Source organism: Vanellus vanellus (genome assembly GCF_965231255.1).
Source record: "Vanellus vanellus genome assembly, chromosome: 21".
In the NCBI taxonomy this organism is placed as follows: Eukaryota; Metazoa; Chordata; class Aves; order Charadriiformes; family Charadriidae; genus Vanellus; species Vanellus vanellus.
Window position 1 is genome coordinate 1,364,316 of NC_138926.1, and position 20,743 is coordinate 1,385,058.

The 20,743-nt window shown below is 58.7% G+C and overlaps 3 protein-coding genes across 4 annotated transcripts in view; 2 read left to right on the plus strand and 1 right to left on the minus strand.

Moving 5' to 3' along the window:
* The first annotated feature begins 690 nt into the window (after window positions 1–690).
* On the plus strand, window positions 691–6,663 carry LOC309680281 (ATP-dependent RNA helicase DDX25-like). 2 transcript variants are annotated; one of them, XM_082493833.1, is made up of 11 exons: window positions 691–815; window positions 903–953; window positions 1,583–1,718; window positions 1,799–1,891; window positions 1,982–2,084; window positions 2,690–2,804; window positions 3,174–3,351; window positions 3,507–3,744; window positions 4,064–4,226; window positions 4,369–4,557; window positions 5,771–6,663. In XM_082493833.1, exons 4-11 carry the CDS (start codon window positions 1,830–1,832, stop codon window positions 5,830–5,832), a joined length of 1,110 nt encoding a protein of 369 aa, XP_082349959.1. In that variant the 5' UTR covers window positions 691–815; window positions 903–953; window positions 1,583–1,718; window positions 1,799–1,829; the 3' UTR covers window positions 5,833–6,663. The 2 variants fall into 2 exon arrangements, 1 of the variants encoding a protein (XP_082349959.1); XR_014269919.1 differs by lacking the exons at window positions 691–815; window positions 903–953; window positions 1,583–1,718; ... (1 more) ...; window positions 1,982–2,084; window positions 2,690–2,804 and adding an exon at window positions 4,810–5,493 and having other exon boundaries at window positions 2,874–3,351.
* Window positions 6,664–7,517: 854 nt separating this feature from the next.
* On the plus strand, window positions 7,518–13,435 carry LOC309680331 (V-set and immunoglobulin domain-containing protein 10-like 2; the record flags this gene model as incomplete). The annotated part of the gene is given in 10 exon segments (XM_082493895.1): window positions 7,518–7,601; window positions 7,657–8,041; window positions 9,201–9,485; window positions 10,804–11,079; window positions 11,256–11,546; window positions 11,822–12,127; window positions 12,130–12,477; window positions 12,576–12,878; window positions 13,195–13,317; window positions 13,407–13,435. Coding segments are annotated over 10 exon segments (2,430 nt in total).
* Window positions 13,436–15,760: 2,325 nt separating this feature from the next.
* The window catches only part of LOC309680201 (cell adhesion molecule-related/down-regulated by oncogenes-like), a 36,741-nt gene continuing 31,758 nt past the window's right edge, over window positions 15,761–20,743 (minus strand). Inside the window, exons 18-19 of the mRNA XM_082493744.1 lie at window positions 17,289–17,545; window positions 15,761–16,528 (exon numbers count right to left, since the gene is read on the minus strand). Coding sequence (XP_082349870.1) covers window positions 16,362–16,528; window positions 17,289–17,545 — 424 coding nt within the window. The 3' untranslated portion in view covers window positions 15,761–16,361. The remainder of the gene's footprint in view (window positions 16,529–17,288; window positions 17,546–20,743) is intronic.

A 20,743-nucleotide genomic window follows, 5' to 3' on the forward strand; every position in this document is an offset into this window, starting at 1 on the left:
GGCCCTGTTCCCAGCAGGGGACCACCCCCTGCCACATGGAGTCCCTGTCCCCAACACCCCGGGGACCCCCCCCCACCCCATGGGGGTTTCTCTGCCCCCCACCCCACCCCAGGCCCCCCCCAAACCCTACAGGAACCAGTCCTGACATCCCACAGGGGTCCTGTCCCCAGCAGGGGACCCCCCCGAGCCCCATGGAGTCCCTGTCCCCAACACCCCCGGGACCCCCACCACCCTCTGGGGGGGTCCCTCACCTCCCCACCCCACGGCCCCCCCCAAAACCTATGGGATCCCCCCTCCTCCTCCATCACTGTGGGGACATCCCCCCCCCCCCCCCTCCCCCCCCTTCCAGGGCCCTGTCCCCAGCAGGGGACACCCCCCGCCCCATGGAGTCCCTGTCCCCAACACCCCCGGGACCCTCACCACCCTCTGGGGGTGTCCCCACCCCCCGGTGAACCCCCCAACCCATCGCGGCACCGCGCCGCCCCCCCTCCGCCCCCTCTCCTACCTGCGGCCCCGCCGTGACCCGGAAGCTCCCGCCCCTTCCGGTTCCCTGACCCCCCCACACCGGAAACGCGGTCCTCCCGCCCGCCGGGGGGCGCCGCTCTGCGCTGCCGCCCGCGCCATGGCGGCGGGGGACAGCGGCGGTTGGGCCCTGCGGGTGGGCCCCGGGCCTTGTCCCTTCCCCCCCCCATCTCCAAACCCCTTCCCCGGGGCTTCTCCCCCCCCCTCCCCCGGTAACGGCCGCCTCTCCCGCCCTCAGCTCCCCGGGCTGTGCCCCCCGCCCCGCCGCCGGGACCCCTTCGTGCTCCGCCGGGGTAAGGGCAGGCCCCGGCCCTCCACCGCCTGAGGGAGGGCCCCGCGCCGCCGCCTCACCCCGCCGTGTGTCCCCCCCCCCCCCGCAGGTGGCCGCGGCGATGAGGAAAAGGAGGAAGAGGAGGAAGAGGAGGAGAGAGGTGGGTGCCGGGCCCGCCCCTCCTCCTTGGGGCGGCGGGGAACTGAGGCAGGGGGCTGAGGCCCTGGGGAGACCCCCCCCCAGTGCTGCCTCCAGCTCGGGGGGTCCCCACAGCAGAAGGCCACGGAGCTGTCGGAGCGGGGCCAGAGGAGGCCCCGGAGATGCCGGGAGGGCTGGAGCCCCTCTGCTGGGAGGACGGGCTGGGAGAGGTGGGGGGGGTCAGCCTGGAGAAGAGAAGGCTCCGGGGAGACCTCAGAGCCCCTTCCAGTGCCTAAAGGGGCTCCAGGAGAGCTGGGGAGGGACTCTGGATCTGGGAGGGGAGCCGTGGGATGAGGGGGAATGGTTTTACACTGAAAGAGGGGACGTTTGGATGAGATATTAGGAGAAAATTGTTGAGTGTGAGGGCGGTGAGACATTGGAAGAGGTTGCCCCGAGCAGCTGTGGCTGCCCCATCCCTGGAGGTGCTCAAGGCCGGGTTGGACGGGGCTTGGGGCAACCTGGGCTGGGGGGAGGTGGCCCTGCCCAGGGCAGGGGGTGGACTAGATGGCCCTTAAAGCTCCCTTCCAACCTAAACCGTTCTATGCTTGGTCTTTTTTTATTATTTTTTTAACGAGTTTCTTCTTTTTGCAGCGGACTTGGCGGAAACCTCCCTATTGAACAAGCTGATCCGCACGTCCCTGGTGGAGTCCAGCCACCACGTGGAGATCCTGCAGCAGGACCCCAGCTCCCCGCTCTTCTCCGTCAAAACCTTTGAAGAGCTGCCCCTGTGAGTCGCCCGGCAAAGCCCGAGAGCCACCGCCGCCCGTCACGTGCGCCCTTTTTGATTCTTTTTTCTTTTTTAAACAGGAAGAAGGAGCTTTTACAGGGGATTTACATCATGGGCTTCAACAGACCCTCCAAAATCCAGGAGACGGCTCTGCCCATCATGCTGGCGTATCCGTGAGTAGTAACGCCGGGCGGCTGAGCCCCAGGCTCCCTCGAGGCATCCCCGGCTCGGGGACGCTCCGCTAAGCAGCCTTTGCCTTGCAGGCCCCAAAATCTGATTGCCCAGAGCCAGTCAGGGACAGGGAAAACGGCAGCTTTTGTCTTGGCGATGTTGAGCAGAGTTAATGCCGCTGAGAAATACCCGCAGGTAACGCAGGAAAGGGAAAGCTGATGCAGGAGGTGTTTGCCTGAGCCCTCGAGACGCTGCCTGGGGGCAGAGCTCTGGGTTTTGTCCCCGTCTGTGTATGATTTTATCCGCTGGAGGGGGACGATAAACCCCCCCCGGGTGCCGTCGCAGCAGCAGGTAGGATGGAAAGCGTGGTGCCCGCAAAAGGGAGGTGCTTTTTTTTTGCTAGCAGCGCCTTAAGCCAGGCTTTTCGCTATCCTGGAAGCGAAATTCGGCTCCAATGCCCCCCCGCCAGCCCCAGCTCTGCGCGCAGAACCGGCTTTGCGAGGGGGTTACTGCCATGGGAAGGTCGCTCGGCTCAAGCCTACGGGGCGATTTGAGCCGTCGCTTTAAAGCTGAGCGCGGAAACGCTCTGCCCCCTGCTTCAGGAGACGAATTTCCCCCCCCTCGAAAAGAGCGACAGCGACTTCCCTCTGCCTGCGTCCCTCCAGCTGTGCCACGTTCCCAGCTCCCTTCCCTCCGACTCCCCGTTCCCCCTGCGCTTTTGAGGGAGTTTTGAGGGAGCGCCCTGGGCTTTAAAGGGAGGCGATCCTCGTCTGACAGCTCTCTTTTCTCCCCCCCCCCAGTGTCTCTGCCTGGCTCCCACCTACGAGCTGGCCCTGCAGATCGGGCACGTGATCGAGAACATCGGGCAGTTTTGTGCTGACATCAAAGTGACGTACGCCGTCCGGGGAAACCAAGGTGAGTCGGGTCGGGCCCCGGCAGAGCTACCGGAGCTGCGACGGGAGCGTTAAGCGACCCTCTCTGAGAGCCTCGAGCTGCACAGACCCCCCGTGAAGGCCAATAAAATAGCGTCTGTATTCTCCCTCTCCTGCTAAGGAGTCTTTTTCACGCCCGCTGGCGGCTTCCAAACTCCCTCCTTCCCAGGTGGGGCTGGTTTCCCCCCCCAGGAGGCCGTAGGGAAGCGTCAGCCCTGCTCGCGATTGTATATCTCAATGGGATGACCACCCCCGGAAGGCCGCAATCTGAGATAACCGAGGGACAAAGGCGCACGAGCAGCAGAAACGCGTCGTGTTGGGAGGCGCTGGGATGGCATTTCCCCTCTCGCAGTTCCGCAGGGCAGCGAGCTGGAGGAGCAGATCGTCATCGGGACTCCGGGGACGATGCTGGACTGGTGTTTCAAACGGCGAGTCATAGACGTGAAGAAGATCAACATGTTCGTGCTGGATGAAGCCGACATCATGATCAACACTCAGGGCCTCTCCTGTCAAAGCATTCGCATTCAGAGGTGAGTATTCCCGATGGCTGGCATCCCGCTTCCCTTTTTTTCCCCCCCCCCCCACCCTCTTCGCTCGGTTTTGAGGGAATCGGGCGCAATCGAGTACATCTGGGCACCAGGCTGCTCTCCGGGGCCGACGAGTCCGTCCTTCTCCTCCCCTCCAGGGCTTTACCCAAGGGCTGCCAGATGCTGCTCTTCTCCGCCACCTTCAAGGAAACCGTACGGGCTTTTGCCGTGCAAATCGTTTCCAGCCCCATCGTGATCAAGCTGCGGGAGGAAGAGCTCACCCTGAGCAACATCAGGCAGTACTTCTTCGTGTGCAGGAGCCGGGAAGAGAAGTACCGAGCCCTCTGCAACATCTACGGCAGCATCACCGTCGGTCAGGCTATGATCTTCTGCCAGGTAAAGCGGCTCAGCTTCTCCCAACACCCTCAAAATCCAGGAAAGGACCCCCGGGAAGGGTGGGGAACGCGTCGCCAGCAGCGGGTTTAACAGCGGGATTTTCACAGCATCGCTCCTACCCGTTGGAACCGCCTTCGCCTGCGTGTCCCGCCGGGGGCTACTTGCTCATCCGCAGCGTTTTTACCTAATTTTGAGGTGTTAAAAAGCACCGGGAGCTCCCTCGAAAGGAGCAGAGGGCTCAGGAAAGGGCGGGGGGGGGAATAATGGGTGGGAGCGAGCGGAGCGAAAGCTCAGCCTGCCTCTCCCTCGGCACATCCAGACTCGGAAAAGCGCGGACTGGCTGTCGGTGGAGATGAGCCAGGACGGGCACCAGGTGGCCATCCTGACGGCGGAGCTGACGGTAACCCAGCGGGCCAACGTCATCCAACGCTTCCGCGACGGGAAGGAGAAGGTCCTCATCGCCACCAACGTCTGCGCCAGAGGTACCTCCGGAAAACCCGACGCTCCGTTTCTTTCCGATGGCGCGAAACGCCCGTTCCGGCCCTGGGGTTCTTCTGGTGGCAGCGCGGGCTTCAAGCAACGGATCCTCTGGGGCGAGGTGATCCCTTCCTCTCTCTTTTTCAGGGATCGACGTGCAGCAGGTCACCATCGTGGTGAACTTCAACCTCCCCACCGATCTGAAGCACCGGCCGGATTTCGAGACCTACCTCCACCGCATCGGACGGACGGGACGCTTTGGGAAGAGGGGCATCGCCTTCAGCATGGTGGAAAGCCAAAACGTGGGGCTCGTGCAGATGATAGAGAAGCATTTCCGTGAGTATCCGCCTCTCTCCGGGAGCCCTTTTTGGGGACCGGTGATCCCCCTCCGGCTCGTTTGCCATCTTTGCCCCTCCTCGGGTGCAGGCGACAGCTTTCCCTTCATCCCCTCACCCTTTTAGGGTCGGTTTTTTGTCCTCCGGCAGCCAAATTTTTGGAGGAACAGCCCAGCAGGTTGTGCCTGACGTGCAAAGGACGGCACCGGTGCCCGGGATGCCTCAACACCTCTTCTTTTTTTCCCTCTTTCAGGCATTTTATCTGTTTTTACCCTGCAAATCCCTGTCCCGCCTGGGGGCAGCTGGCGCCCCGGCTTAGCTCAACCCTGGCTGGGGGAGAGGAGCCGGCACCCGGAATCACCCAGATTTTCCCCCGCCTTGAGTGCAAATCGATTGTCGCTCCTAAACATCAAGAGGATTTTCACAGGATTTCACGGCGGGCGGCTCTTCAAATCCCACTGCCTGCTTTCCCTTGGGATCTTTTTTTTTTTTTTTTTTTGGGGGGGGGGGGGTGGGGAAACACGGTTATAGAAATATAGAAACCTTTCCGCTGTGTGGAAAACCACCTCCCTTCCTCGGCTTTGTCCTCGGAGCTGCCGAACCGTCTTGGCAGCGTGTCCTTTGAAATTGAAACGCCAGACGAGCCCGAGGCGGACACCTGGCAGAGGAGACGCGCGCCAGATAGTCTGGCAAAGATAGGGGTGTTGCTTTTTTTTTTTTTTTTTTTTTCCGAGCGTCGGAAGCGTCAGACGACGGCCACGAGCGGCTCGAATAACCGCGAGGTGGACAAGTCCCGATCACAAAATCGGCCCCAGCAGCCTGGGATTCCCCCGGGGATGAAAATCCAAGCGGGAAAACGTTTTTAACGGCGTTGACGTTGTCGTTCGAGGGCGCAGACGAGGATAACGAACCTTCCCAATCCCGCCTCGTTTCGGAGGTGGGAACAGAGAGCGGGATGCGTGTCCGGAAGCCTAACCCGACCCGCTGCTTCGCGCTTGGGCCACCTTCTTGCTGTCCTACTAGCCTCGTCCGGGCCCTTCAGCCAGTTCACGCTGCGCTTCCTCCGCCTTTATTTCACACTGTCGCTTGAAGGCCACGGCGCGGAAACGCTCCACCCGGCGGGGCCGGGATTGGTTTTTTTTTTTTACGCAGTCGCATCAAACGCTGATGGTTTTTAATTTTTTTTTTTTTTAATTTATTTCCTCTTCTTCCAGAAACCGAGATCAAACAGCTGGACCCGGACGACATGGACGAGCTGGAGAGGCTTCAAAGCTGAGTGAGGAGTGGTGCTTCGCCCCTCCGCATCCCAGTCGCCGTTCGAAAGGGAAGGAAAAATTACAGGGGGGAAAAAAAAAAATAATCTCCCAGTTCTCAGCGCTTCCCGAAGCTGTTTCGGTTTCGTTGTGATGTTTTAGGACAAGACGAGGCGGCGGGAGGGGGAGGGGGGGAACCCCCAGAAGTTGGGTTTTGGGTTTTATTCCTTGTTGTATCTCTTGAGGTTTTCGTCGCCGTGACTCCGCGTGGCTCGAGGAATTCTCCGAGGGGCTCAACCGTAGGGCAGCGCTCCTCGAAAACGGGTCTAAGGGTCAGAAAACGGGTAAAGTTGGGTAAGCGGTCCCAAAAAAATCACCTCCGGGCAGCAGCGGCGGGCAGCGTTACTGCCAGCAAAACGTTGGAAAAAAGTTAAATAAGAAAAAACACAGGAAAAAGGAGCGAGTTATAAAAAAAAAAAAAAAAAAACAACAAAAAACCCACCCAATCTCGCTAGATGGCAGCATGAATCCACTGCTGCCATCCCAAATCCCGTCGGACCCGAAACTGAGCATTTGGGACCCAAAATTCGAGCATTTGAGACCCGAAATTTGAACATTTGGGGTCATGTTGGGGGGGGGGGGGAGAAGTTGGACCCAAAAGGTTTATCCGTTCACTCCCACCAACCTAATTGCTAATAAACCAGAATTCCTTCTCATTTTTGGGGTGGTGTTGCTCCTCCTTTGCCCAAATCCCTTGAGATTTATCCCTTATTTTACTCACAGAAGGAATTTTATTGGGTCAAAGCGTTGCGGATCTGCCAGTGCCCCCCCCGACCCCCTCTCACTTTTCCAATTTCTCCCCAAAACGGACCCGTATGGGCAGAAAAAAAACGCGACCGGAGGCGTGCGGCAGCAGCAGGAGGTGGGGCGCAAAGCTGCGCCCCGGCTCTGCAAATCCCCCAACGCCCAACTTTTAACCCATTTTGGTCATTTCAAGCCCAAAAAACTTTTTTTTTTTTTCCTTCCAGCGTCGTTTTTGTTAATGAGCAATTAATTCTAATGAATGAATGGTGGTGGGAACTTGATTTGCTCTGGATGAGGCTCTGCCCCGGTCCGTCCCGGTTTTGGGGACGGGGTGCAACGGGCTCCTGTGTTGTCATTGTCATCCTCCCCCCCCCCCCCCCCCGGCCATCCGCACCCCAAAATCCTCCCGTTGGGGTGCTCCGGCCCCCCCTAACCCCCACTCCCCCCCCCCCCTCCTCCGGGGCGTTGCGTTTCAGCGCTGCCGCCCCCCCCATGAATGTTTGATGGAGGAGATGAAATATCAAACCCCGCCGGCCGCCCGGCTTCCCCCGGCTCCCAAACCCCACGTTTTCGATCAAGACGGGGGTGGCGGCAGCTAATTTTCCCCTCTTTTAGCCAAAAAATAATAATTGGGAGGCGGGGGGTGGGGGGTGGATATAGGAATAAATCTCCCCCGTGGGAGGGGAAGGAGGCGATGCTGCCACTCCTGCGATGAGCGCGTACGTCCTCAGCCCTGAGATTGCAGGCGTTGGGTTCCCCCCCCCACCCCCCCCTCCCTCCATGCCCAGGTTTATAAATAATTAACGGTTAATCAGGGCCGGGCTTAATTACCCAGGGGTAACCCGAGAGGAGCAGCCCTGCTTGGGTGCCCGACCGAGGAGGGGAGGGGGGCTCGGTGCCGGATATGGCGCCATGGAGCGCGGCCGGGCACCGCCGCCGCGTTGGAGAGGAGCCTGGATCCTCTGCCTGCTGCCGGCGCTGGCGGGGGGTGAGCCAGAGACCTGAATTCCCCTTTCCCCCCCCCCAAATTTTCCCCCGAGCAGAGACCTGACAGACTCGTTGCGCTTTCTCGGCCAGCTCAGCCGCTGGCGGCCGGCGAAGCGGCTTACGAGGAGCGGACGGTGACGGGGGTCCGGGGCCGGGCGGTGGAGCTGAGCTGCGGGCCGGTGGCGTTGGCACCGCCGGCGGTGGTCTTCTGGAGCTTCACGGGCAACTCGGGGCCGCCGCGGGCCGTGGCGGTGGGCTCGGGCCGGGAGGTGGCGGTGGCCCCCGGCGCGGGGACGCTGGGCCGGGTGACGCTGCGCAACGGGACGCTGGAGCTGCGGGAGCTGCGGGCGGCCGCCCAGGGCCGCTTCCTCTGCCAGGGGCTCTTCCCGGAGTGGGGCCGGCTCCGCGTGGGCTACGCCGCCGTCCTCCTGCGAGTCCTGGGTAAGCCGCCGGCCGGTGACCTTCCCCACAGCACCCCGCTAGCCACCGGCTGGCCAGCATCGCCTTTCCCTGGCTTGCCGGCAAGCATCCCCTCGCCCACTAGCCAATAGAGGCTTCCACTGGCCACTGCAGCGGGCTACTGGCCGATGAAGCATCCCGCTAGCCAGCGAAGGGCCCCATTAGCCAACAAAGCGTGCCACTAGCCAGTGTAGAGCCCCCACTAGCCAAAGTAGTGGCCCACTAGCCAACAAAGGGCCCCACCAGGCAGTGACGCATGCCACTAGCCAACAAAGGGCCCCACTAGCCAGTGTAGAGCCCCCCCACTAGCCAAGGTAGTAGCCTACTAGCCAACAAAGGGCCCCACCATTCAGTGAAGCATGCCACTTGCCAACAAAGGGCTCTGCTAGCCAACATAGAGCCCCACTAGCCGAGGTAGAGCCCCCACTAGCCAGTGAAGGGCCCCACTAGTCAACAAACCATCTCTACTAGCCAATGAAGCATGCTACTAGCCAGTGTAGAGCCCCCACTAGCAAAGGTAGTGGCCCACTAGTCAGCAAAGCACTCCACTAGCCAACGTGGCACCCTACTAGCCAATGTAGTGCTGAGCTAGCCAACACAGCACCCCCACTACCCAACATGGCAGGCCACTAGCCAATGTAGCGCTTAGCTAGCCCACATAGCACCCCATGAGCCAACATAGCACCCTACTAGCCAAAGTAGCTCACCGCTAGCCAATGTAGCACTCACCAGCCAACAAAGCGCTCCATTAGCCAACATAGAGCTCCACTAGCCACCAAAGCACCCCACTAACCAACATAGCCCACCACTAGCCAATGAACTCCCCTGCCTCCAGCCAATATAGTGCCCCACTAGCCAACGTAGCACCCCACTAGCCATCCCCATTGCCTTGCCCTGGCCAACCCATAACTGGTCTCATTAGCCCATACATGGCCGCTCCAGCTAGTCCCCATGCCCACAGCCAGCCCACAGATGTTCTCATTAGCCATCCTGCTAGCCGCTATAGCGCCTCACTAGCCAATACATCATTTGGGCTGGAAAGATCATCTCCGGGTGGGACCAGAGGAATCTGGGGGCTACCGGCAGGACCGGGGCAAGTGGCCAGCAGCTTCGGGGGCCGCTCACGGCTCGGTGCCCCCAGTGCCCGTCTCCAAGCCCTTCGTGCGGCCGACGGCAGCGGCGGCGGCAGAGGGGGCGGCGGTGGCCCTGACGTGCTCCGTGCGGGAGGGGACGGAGCCGCTGAGCTTCTCCTGGCAGCACCGGGAGCCCCGGGGGGGTCCCTCAGTGTCCCCCGTGGGACTGGGGGGCTCCGGGGCGGAGCTGCGCCTGACGCCCGCCAACCGTAGCCACGCCGGCTGGTACGCCTGCACCGTGCGCAACGAGGTCAACAACCACACCAGCGAGCCCGTCTACCTGGACATCGTCTGTGAGTGCCCCAGGGCTCGGATCCACCTTCCCCGGGGGGCTGCTCCAAGGTGGGCACCAGCTGTGGGGGCAACCTCAGGGCTGGAGATGCCACGGTGGCCACCAAGCATCCTGCCACCATGGTACGTCCATAGCTACCATGGTACACCCACGAGCACCATGCACCTTGCCACCAGGATGCCTCCGTGGGCACCATGGCATGGCCATGGCCACCATGCACCATGATGCCTCCATGGTCACCATGGTACGTCCATGGCCACCATGATGTCTCCATGGCCACCATGGTATGGCCATAGTCACGAAGCACGTTGGCAACATGCTGCATCCATGGCCACCATGCACCCCACCACCACAATGCCTCCATGGCCACGGCCATCATGTGCCATGCCACCAAGGTGTATCCATGGCCACCATGCACCTTGCTACCATGGTACTTCCGCGGCCACCATGCCAGCATGGTGCGTTTATGGCCACCACGTACTGTGGCACTTCTGTGGCCACCATACATCGTGCCACCTCTACAACCACTATGTCAGCATGGTGTATCTATGGCCACCATGCACCATGGCACATCCATGGCCACCAAGCATCCTGCCAGCATGGTATGTCTACAGCTACCGTGGTACATCCACGGGTACCATGCAACCTGCCACCATGATGCCTCCATGGCCACCATGGTATGGCCATGGCCAATAAGCATGTTGCCACCATGATGCCTCTATGGCCACCATGCACTGTGATGCCTCCATAGCCACCATGGTATACCCATGGCCACCATGTGCCATGCCATCAAGGTGTGTCCATGGCCACCATACACTTGCAACCACGGTACCTCCATGGCCACCATGCACTGTGGCACATCCACGGCCACCAAGCACCATGCCACTACGGTGTGTCCACGGCCACCATACACCGTGCCACCTCCACAGCTACTATGTCAGTACGGTGCATCTATGGCCACCATACACCATGCCACCATAGTGCCTCCATGGCCACCACGCACCATGGTACATCCATGGCCACCAAGCATCCTGCCACCATGGTACGTCTATAACTACCATGGTACATCCACGGCAACCATGCACTGGCCACCATGCTGCCTTCACGGCCACCAAGGTATGCCCATGGCCACCACGTGCCCTGCCACCATAGTGCCTCCGTGGCCACCACGCACCATGGTGTGTTCACAACCGCCATGGCGCACCCTTTCTAAGGAGGCTTCCCAGGCTGGTTTCCCACCAGCGGGAGGATGCCCCGGGGCGGGCTGCATCCCCTCTGCGGTGACGTCCCCGTGGCTAAAGGACCCCGTGTCACCGCAGACGGCCCCGACGAGCCGGCCATCAGCGTGGAGCCCTTCTCCCCCGAACAGGGGGGCTTCTCGGCGGGCGAGCGAGAGGACGTGGTGCTGAGCTGCCTGGCTCCCTCCAACCCCCCCAGCCGCTACGTCTGGCTCCACAACGGTTCCCAGGTCCACACCGGCCAGACCTACGTCATCGCCGCCATCGCCCGCGCCCAGGCGGGCACCTACACCTGCTTGGCCGAAAACACCCACCTCCAAACCCGCACCCAGGCCACCATCGTCCTCACCGTCTACTGTAAGTAACCCTGGAGGGGGGGTGGCCCGGTGGGTCACCCCCCCCCGGGGCGAGATGGACCAAGGTGGCTCCCCGGTGAGGACGTGGCTGCGAGGGGCAGTTTAGGGGGTGGGGGTAAATGCAGGGTGGGGACAAGTCCCCCCCCACCCTACCCCAGCGCTGATGGTGTCCTGCAGATCCACCAGCCGGGAGCCCCAGCTGCTCTGCCCAGGCCACCGGTGACCTGCAGGAGGTGGCCCTGCGGTGCCGCTGGCCGGGGGGCTTCCCCCCGGCACGGCTGCGCTGGGTGGGCCCCCAGGAGAAGGAGGAGGAGGAGGAGGAAGAGGAAGAGCAGGGGAGGATGGGGACGAGTTTTTCCATGGCCACCAGCATCCAGCCAGGGGTGGCCACAAGGAACGGCAGCTCCTTCTCCTGCCTGGCCTCCCACCCCGCGTTGCCGCAGGGGGCCGCCTGCGGGACCACCCTCTGTGAGTGCGGACGGGTCATTCTCCCCTCCCCAAAATCCCTTCCCGACCCTCACTTTGGCACAGCAGAGTTGTGGCGACCCCCCCTCATGCCATGGCCACCCCAGGCGGGGGGCAACTCACGGTGACACTGCAGTAGCTGGGACCTCCAGTAACCCCAGCTTGCTCCAAAACTGGGGTCCCAATGGCACAGCCGGGGGTGTCTCATTTTTTTGGGGGGGGGGGGAGCTTTGGCACAGCATCACCGTACCCCACCCTGACACCTCTCCATCCCGCAGGGGTCCCGGCCGGCGGTCCCTCCTGCATGGCGGCGGCCACCAAGGGTGACGAGTACGTGATGCTGCGGTGCCGGTGGGAGGGGGGGACACCGCCGGTCACCCTGAGCTGGCGGGACGGCGGTGGCCGGGCCTTGGGGGACCCCTCGCCCTCCTCCGCCGTCCTGGTGCTGAGCGCCGACGGCAGCTTGGGGGGCCGGGATTTCGTCTGCGCGGCCGCCCACCCGCTCCGTGCCGCCGGCGCCGAGTGCCGCCTGCGGCTGGGTAAGCCGGATCCGTCCCCCGGGGTGCCCTCGCTGTGCCACGGTGGGGTTACGCGGCCCTGCCAGCTCTGTGTCCCCTCCCCCACCCTTCTCGCCACGCAGAGGTCCCCGAGCTGGAGGCGGAGAGGAGCGAGGTGGCGGTGCTGGAAGGCGGCGAGGCGCGGTTGGCGTGCCGGCGAGGCGGCGGCGCCAATCTGGGCGCCGCCACGGTTTGGTACGACCCCAAGGAGCGGGAGGTGACGCCGGGATTGGCCAAGTACCGGTTGGAACGGGGAGAAACGTGGGTCAACCTCACCATCCGGGATGCCGAGTGGCCGGGGGACGGCGGGATCTACCGCTGTGCCGCCACCAACGCCATAGGCACCGCCAACCTCCCCGTCCGCCTCCGTGTGGACCGTGAGTCCTGGGAGGGGCGGGGAGGGAGGTCAGGGTGGGTTTGGGGGGAGTCGGGGGGGGAGGTCAGAACGCTCCTGCCGGGTTCTGTCTCACTGCAGGGTACCCGGCCCCCCCCAACGTCACCATCAGCAAGCTGCGGTACACGCGAGCGCGCACCGAGGTGCGGTTGGAGTGGCGGACGCAAGGCGCCGGCAACCTCACCGGCTTCGTGGTGCAGCGGCGCCAAGCCAAGAAACCCCCCCGGCGGGCACCCGGCCCCTGGGAAACGGCCGCCGGTGACATCGAGCCCCACTCCCGCGACCGGCGCCTGGGGGGGCTCGACCCGGCCGTGGTCTACGCTTTCCGCGTCCTGGCCGTCAACCACCGGACGGCCGGGCACCCCTCCGAGGTGCAGACGCCAGGTGAAGTTGGGGGGGACAACACATGCTGGGGGGGGACACGCTCCTCCGTGAGGGCAGAGCAGGGTTTGAGCGGAGAAAGGCGACGTTTGCATCCCGGTGGAGCTGTGGAACCAAGTGTGAGCCGCCATCAGTAGGTTTCAGAGTGAACAGGCCCAGGCTCCCACCTCCCTCTGCCCTTCTGGGCTCTGCCAGGCCTCAGCAGGGGGGGAGTACCTGCTGCCTCCTGTCCCTCTACCCAGCTCGCACCTGGGTGCCTCGTTACCCTAATTACCCCCCAGGGCAGGGACAAGCTGACGAACCACCCCATCTCTTCCAGCCGAGCCTCCCTTCGAGGCTTACCCAGCAGTGACAGGGGCAGCAGTGGTGGGGATGCTGGTGGCCACCGCAGCGTCACTCCTGGCCGTGTGCTGGGTCGCCCACCACCGGGACACCCTCCCATGTGAGTGGCGGGGTCGGGGGGGGGGGGGGGGGGCAGGGCACAGCAGGACCACCGCCACCCCCATCTGACATCCGTCTGTCTGTCCGCAGGGCTGCACGACCTGCTCTTCCGCACGTGAGTGACCAAACGCCCTTGCCCCGGGGCTGCTGCACCCCACTGCTGGCGAGACCCCCCGCTTATCATCCCCCCCCCACCCCCCCAGGGCCGGTCCCGGCGCCCAGGAGCCCATCGGCACACCGGAGGATGCCGAAACAGCCGCGAGCACGGAGGAGGGAGCAGCAGCAGCACCGGGAGACGCGGATGTTCCCGCCGCAGCGGCAGGTGACAGCACCCACGGGGCGAGCCACCCACCCCGGCGAGCCGGCACCCACCCAGCGTCACCATGACCTCTCCCACCCCTTTGCAGAACCACTCTCGGCCTCACCGGACCCCACAGATGTCACCATCACCGTGACGGCAACGCCATGACCCCTTCACCTCCTTACTTCCCTTCCCTCTCCTTGTTTCGCACCCCGGGACGGCAGCATAAATAAAACCGGGAAGAGCGGACGTGTCTCCCAAGCCTCGGCTCCTGCGACGCGGCTGGAAAAATAGCCGTAATCCAGACCTGGCACACACAAAAAAAAAAAATAAAAAAATAAAACTCCTCTCGGGCTCACGGCTTTTCTAAGCCCCAGAAGGACGGAGGAGCGGTGAAACCGTGATGCAGCCCAGGGGGTGAGAGGCTTCACCAGAAGCCTCGTGCCATGTTTTACCCATTTTTCGGCACCGGGGAAGAGGTCAGCTGGCTCTAAAAAAACAGCCCAACCCGGAGCTGAGCCTGCCGGCACCCGGTGAAAACCCCCTCCGGCTCAGCCTCGAGGCTTCAGAGTTCCAGGAGTAACTCAAATAAATATTTAGGTTAAAATAAATATTTTCTCACCGATGGGAGTGGAAAAAAGAAAAAAAAAAAAAAAAAAAAGAAAAAAATCCCAAGGTTGAAGCTCCGCTCTCAGCCCAAAGGCTTTTGGCGGTTGCGGATGCTGTTTTGGGACCGTGTGGAATTCTCCGCGGTGCCAAGAAAGCCACAAAGCTTCGGCAGGGTAGGGAAGGGGTCCTCGTCTTCACCCCAAACTCCCTCTTTTCAGGCCGAAGCGCAGGATGGTAAAAATAGCGATTAGCGCTGGGTTTTTCCCCCCAAAACTGCTGCAAGCAGAGGGAGACAAGGTCCAAGGAAAGGGCTGAATGATCCCCAGCGCTCCTTAGCCCTCGTGCGTGCGATAAACGCGAGCAGCTTTGGCCAATTTCTCCTGTATTTGGTTAATAAATTGGGAGCGATCAAGCGCCGAGTGAGATCCAACCTCCCTTCAGCGCCCGCTCCTGCCATAAAGCGGCATCACTCGCTTTACCCAACCGCCCTAAAAAAAAAAAAAAAAATAATAATAATAAAAACCCGACCCCAAACCCCCGCAAAAAACCTACATTGCTTCAAAATTAGATATCGTTTCCAAAGGAATATTACAGCCTCTCAGGAAGAGCATCTTCATACAACACGACCCGATAAGGGGATGCGGGCGCAGGGTCCGATTTAAAGCGAGGTCATTTAAAACCACGGTTAAATCTCGGCGTTTAGGGAAAACAAAGCAGCCAGAGGTAAAACCCAACCACTCGCCTGCCAGTCTCCCGAGGAAAGCCTTGCAGCAGGTCTTGGGAAGGAAAAAAGAATAATCCAGCGAGGATAAAGCCAGGCTGCGAGGAGCGGATGGAGAAGGGCGGGTTTGGGAGAGGAGGAGAGAACCGAAGAGGACGACGACGGAGAGGGGTTTTGCAGCGGCTCCGGGGTAGGTGGCAGTCGAAGCCCACGGGTTTCACGGCGCGAGGTCCAGGGTGCCGGCATCGGGTTTGCGGAGAGTTTCGGAATTCGGCAGCTCTGGCTGGGAAGATGCGCAACCCTGAAAAAAAAAAAAAAAAAAAAAAAAAAAAAAAAAAAGACAAAACAACAACAACAAAATATTTATAAATAGTACAAGAAAAGGAAAAATAAAAAAAATAAAAAAAAAAAACAACATTTTTTTCCGGCTAGGAAAATACGCGCTGGCTGGGTGAAAAGGCGGCCGCGCACGCGTCGCCTCGGGGTGGCCGTAATTATAATTTATGTGCCTCATTTCTGGGGTTACGCGCTCTCGATTTCTTTTTTTTTTTTTTTTTTCTTTTTTGGTGGTGGTGGGGGGAGTGCTTTACAAGCACTGTTTTACTTTATTTACTCTGACTAAATTTGGAAAGGGGGGGGGGGGGTGGGTTTCTTACGGCCGCGCGCAGGGCCGGCGGGAGCTGCTTCAACGCGACTCGGTTCGTTTCAGAGGCTCTTCCAAGCCATTCGCGTTCCCTCAAAACCAAGGAATTAAAAGGGCAGTTGAACCAGATTTCGGCTTCCGCTAGCGGGAAGGCGAAATTTCCCCCCGTGCTTCCGCGAACCAGAAGGGTTATCAAACCCCCGAAAGCCACAAACAGTCCCCGAAACGGAGCTCTGCTGCTCAAACCGCGCTGCACCGACTCACCCCAGGTTCGTTTTGCGTATTTATTTTCTTATTTTACCCCACCGGGTTCGTCCCGGAGAAACCAAAAGAGGACGGACCGTAAGCCGTTGGTCATTAGCATCAGACCCGCTTCGTTAAATCCCTGTAGCAAGACTCCTCGGAAGCGTTCCTTGCGCTTTGGTAAGACGGAAAACACACTCCCATAGTTCCCATCGTTGTTTTTTTTTTTTTATATTATTACAATTATTTTTTTTTTTTTTTTTTTATACACATAACCAGGCTAGTTTCGCTGTGTGTGTGGGGGGGGGGGTGTGGGGAACCCCAACAAAAACAACAAACCATGGAATTTCAAGGCATAAATAATATAAAAAGGCAACCATTTTTTTAAAAACAAGATACATTCATATGACGCTACTACAAAAAAATAAATAGTGACTCTCTCTGTTATAATTAACATCCCTCCATCACTCCCTTTCAGCCACTCGGCCGTGCAGTTCCTGGCGTTAAGCGGGGACAACGGTCGCTTCCTCAGGTTTCCTGTGGCTGGAGCTGCCGAAGGTCCCCAGAAGAGTTTAAGGCGACTCCGGATGAACTCCATCCTGGTTTTTCCTTACAGTCCTTCGAAAGAGGCTGCAGAATAAGGGGGCTCCAGCTCAAAACGTGGTTCGACGTTTCCGAGCGCACGCAGTCGTCGCCTGCAAAGCGAGAGCGCGGTGGGTTGGGTTGTTTTTTTTTTTTTTTTTTAATTTTTTTTTTTTTTTAAATAGATCATCTCCTCTTTCAGCTCGATGGACCCAACAACCCCCCCGCCCCCCCAAAAAAAAAAAAAATTGAGGTTAATAAAAGCGGGCGATGCTCTGTGAGCTCAGGCTCCTTCCCACCGCACCGGGCACAAAACGATTAGGCAACAGCTCGGAGCGTCGGCTCGAACCGAACGCGCCGATACCCAACAGGTCCCACCGCCTCCCCGCTACGTTTTCTGTGCCCGTTCGCGCCTACGGGACAACTCTACGCCGTTACGGATGCCTGCTCGTTAGGGAAAACCTCCCCCAAAGGTGGGAAAACCTCCCATTAGGGAGGGAAACCCCCCCTTAAGGAGGGAACCCCTCCCCCTTAGGGAGCACTTCAGCGGTTTCGGGAGACCACAGGCGAGCTGTAGGTGCAGGCAAGCGTCAGGCAGCATAAATCAGTCCCGGCCTCGTTATCTGGAGGGCGGCCGCTTGATGAGCTCCGTTTAGAGGCAATCAATCACGAAGGGGACGACAGCCACGGGCACCTGAGCATCGCCGCTCCCATTTTCGGCAACGGGAAAGGCGGAACGCTTAAAAATTCATCTTTCTCCAGAAGCCGGGTCTTCTGCGGGCTTAATTACTACCTCCTCCGTAATAAATTAAGCGCCCTAACAGCTTATTCCCGGGCTTCGAAGCCGGCGCTACCCTCTCCGGAAGGCCTTACCGTCGGCGTAATCCACGGAGAGCCGGTTCACGGCTTCTCGACAGCAGGGACGCTGGGCAGAAGGCCGCTCCGCTTTCTCCTCGTTGTCCTCTTCCGGCCGAGCGCTGCACTCCGGGACGGCGGAGGCCAAGCACATGGCCACCACGACGTGGCGATTGAGAGGTTTCATCTCCAAACCGTCCCGCTGGTAAGGGGCTACGACGGGCACGACGGGTAGCGCGTTGCTGCCGAAAACGCCGTTGGTTTTGGTGAAACACCTGCAGGCGGGACAGGAGCCGAAGCGGGGTTACCCCGAGCTGCTTCTTTCCACCGCTTACCTCGAGAAACTGCGATTTTTAAAGTAATTTACGGCTGAAAATGCACCGTAACGACAGCCAGGCAGCTCGGCAATTAAGTTTTACGTCTATTTTTGGACCCATCCCGACATTAAGAAAAGGACTGAGCATTTTTAAATCCCAACAGACAGCCAAAAATCGCTCAAAACGTGCGCTCGGTTACTCCCCCTCGTCGATCGTGACCCGACGACCTGATGCGCAAGTCCATTCCTCCACCAAGGCAGCCCCTCCCCCCCCCAAAAAAAAAAAAAAAAGAGGTTTTTCACCGCCACGAAAAAGACCTCAAGTTTGAAACCCAAAAAGCAAACTGAAGTACCTTGGAAAATAAATACTAAGCGTTATCAGAGCGAATGCAAATTAAAAAAAAAAAATTAAAATATAGGGAATGTTATAAATACAACCACCCCTCCAGCGTTTTTGTTTTTTTTTTTTTCTTTAATATATATGCTGATATGGACACAACTCAGAGCATTAATTATTATTTTTTTTTTTTTTTTCCTGCCCAATTTACATCTGACCCTCGTCTTTTCTGCTGGCGGTGACAAGCTTCATGCACGTCGCTATAGGTTATTACCGGGATGCTATCTATATTTTGAAATATAAGAATTTGAGAGCTGGGCAGGTTCTGTTCTGCATTTCTTTAAAGCGATTCCGGCCCCAAATCGAGCGGGGTCGATCGGTATATGGCTGAAAAAAGTGTGTGTGGAGGGAGGGAGGGAGGGAAGATGGGCTTTGACATCATCAGGGACAGAGCCTCAGCCGTACTTCGGTGCTGAGGGATGAGCTGCTAAAGTACCAAACTCCAACAAATTTAAAACTGGGAGACGTTAAAGCTTGGCGATCACAGTAAGGTCCCGCCCAAAAAAGTCCCCAAAAGCACTTTTATCGCATTAAAAAGGTCACGGCGATGCGTAAAAACGTAACTCTTGAAGGACTTGCCCCACAAACTCGCCCGGAGCCTCAGTTTATACTTTCACCTAAAAACTGCCATCAGTATCGGCAGAACCAAAAGAGCGACAAAACGTCCACAAAGGACACAAATTTTCTATAGGAGGAACCGGAGCGACAAAACGTCCACAAATGACACAAACTTTCTATAGGAGGAACCGGAGCAAATTTCCCCCTCCCTGGGCAGATGTTTCACTCGCAAAGCCAAACCGCGGGACGAGGCGGGGGGGGGGGGATCCCCTCCGGCGGCTGCGGGAACCCGCTCCCCTCCGGAATACAGGGAGGACGGAGCAGCACCGACCTTCCTTTTCAGCCCTCGCTCGCCGATTTTGTCCTTCCGCTGCCGTAACTGCCTCCAAAAAATCAATTATTCCGAGTACCAAAATACCACAGAAGCCACTGAAGAATCCACATGAAACACAGCTGCTCTTCAAACGGATCCATTTATTAGTTTGCATTTCTTTCCGCGGAGGTTTTGACTGCGCTCACTTATTATTTAAAAAAAAAAAAAAAATTAAAAATTATTCGGAGAGGAACCATTTAAAAAAACGTTCGGGTTTGCATGTTTCTGGGGCTTTCTTTTTAAAGATACAGAGGTCGGCGTAGTGCTTTGTATTACTGTACGGGCTTGAATGATGTTTCAAGACACCAGTTCAGCCTTTTGGGCTTAAAATAATCCCGTTTTGACGGAAAGTAGCCATTGGTATATCCAGAGCAGCGCGCGTGTGAACGGCGCTGTCAAATCCCTGCAGCAGAAAGCACGTTTTCTACGAGTTCCCGGCGCTAAAAAGCCTACCAAACTATAATCTGACTTCAAAGCCCGCACCAGCCTAATTTAGATTTAAAGAGCTGGGAAAACCAGACCAGTACGGGTTTATTTGAAGGGCGTATTTCAGATTTCTCATCAGAACACGATGAATTTGCCCAGAAGAGAGACCTGCAAAAACATAAATTCCTCTGCAACGCGTAAAGAGTTTTAGCGCAAAAGCACCAGAAGAGGAGGGGAAAAAAAAAAAAAAAATATATATATATAAATATATATCAGCGCTCAATCCTAATGTCACGAGCTTAAACCACGCTCGTCTTACCGGCTTTGTCCCCAGTAGCAAAGCGGGGATCCACCTTTCAGCGACTCCGGCCCCTGGCAAGCCTCCACGAGCCGTTAGGAGAGCATAAAGCGCTAATTGAAACAGAGGACTGCGGGATTTCACCGCTGCAATAACAAAACCTGCTCCGAGACGGCTATTGCCGAACCCAGCCAGTGGGAAAAACGCGAAACCGTTTCGGATTCGTTTGCACGTGGTCACAATTCACTGCTAAATTCAACCCCAACGCGGCGACGCCTCCAGGCGTTCGGCGGGAACAGGCTAATTTGGGAATTAGCAGCGCTCAGGTGGGACGCGTGAGCAAGGGCAACCCTGCCAGAGGTGAACCCACCTTCCTCCGTCACGGGGCGGGTGTTTTGCAGGGGGAAAACCGCCCGGTTTTAGCGGGCAAGGTGGGATAAGCGGAGGGGGCGGGGGGAGAAGGCACGGGGTCCTCTCTGCGCAAACAAGAGCCCAGGCGGGGGGGACAGCCCTCACCTGCCGAAAGGAGCCAGGAGGTGGAAGAAAAACGGGGCGAAGACTTCAGCTCCAAATTCCCACTTGCCAAAACCTACTTGACTTGATCGCGCTAACCCACCAGGTCCTCCTCCTTCCTCCTCCTCCTCCCCCTCCTAAGTTCCCTGGCCCCTGGTGTAATATTCCAGCACGTTTCTGGTCCTCTCCGTTCCCCTCTCCCATGTCCCCTTCCCATTCCCCCAGCACCAGGCAGGGAACGGAGCGGTCCCGGCTGCGCAGCTCTCCTGCCAAACGGAGGTTAATGGTCCCCTCTGGGGGGAGGCAGCTGTAAAGGACAACTTGTTTCTCCATCAAGCAGTCAAATATAGAACAGGGATGTGAAAATTCAAAGTTCAGACCCTGCTGATGACCCATCTGGGAGGAACAGTACAGTTGCAGAGGATGGAACCCATTCTCCCTGCTTTCTTCCCCCCCCCCCCCCCCAAAAAAAAGTGCAATTAAAAATCTAAACAGGCTTAAAACTGGAAAGCGAGCTCTTAATTATGGCGTAACGCAGACAGCATGTTCCAAACGAGGGCCAGTTGCACGCATCTTCTTGCTGACTGCTGTT

Excerpts from the sequence above, each read along its gene's own strand:
- LOC309680281 (XM_082493833.1), top strand. The coding sequence starts at position 1,830 with ATGGGCTTCAACAGACCCTCCAAAATCCAGGAGACGGCTCTGCCCATC. Across the intron at positions 1,892-1,981 it reads CCCATCATGCTGGCGTATCC|GCCCCAAAATCTGATTGCCC; the intron begins GTGAGTAGTAAC and ends TTTGCCTTGCAG. Across the intron at positions 4,227-4,368 it reads CACCAACGTCTGCGCCAGAG|GGATCGACGTGCAGCAGGTC; the intron begins GTACCTCCGGAA and ends TCTCTTTTTCAG.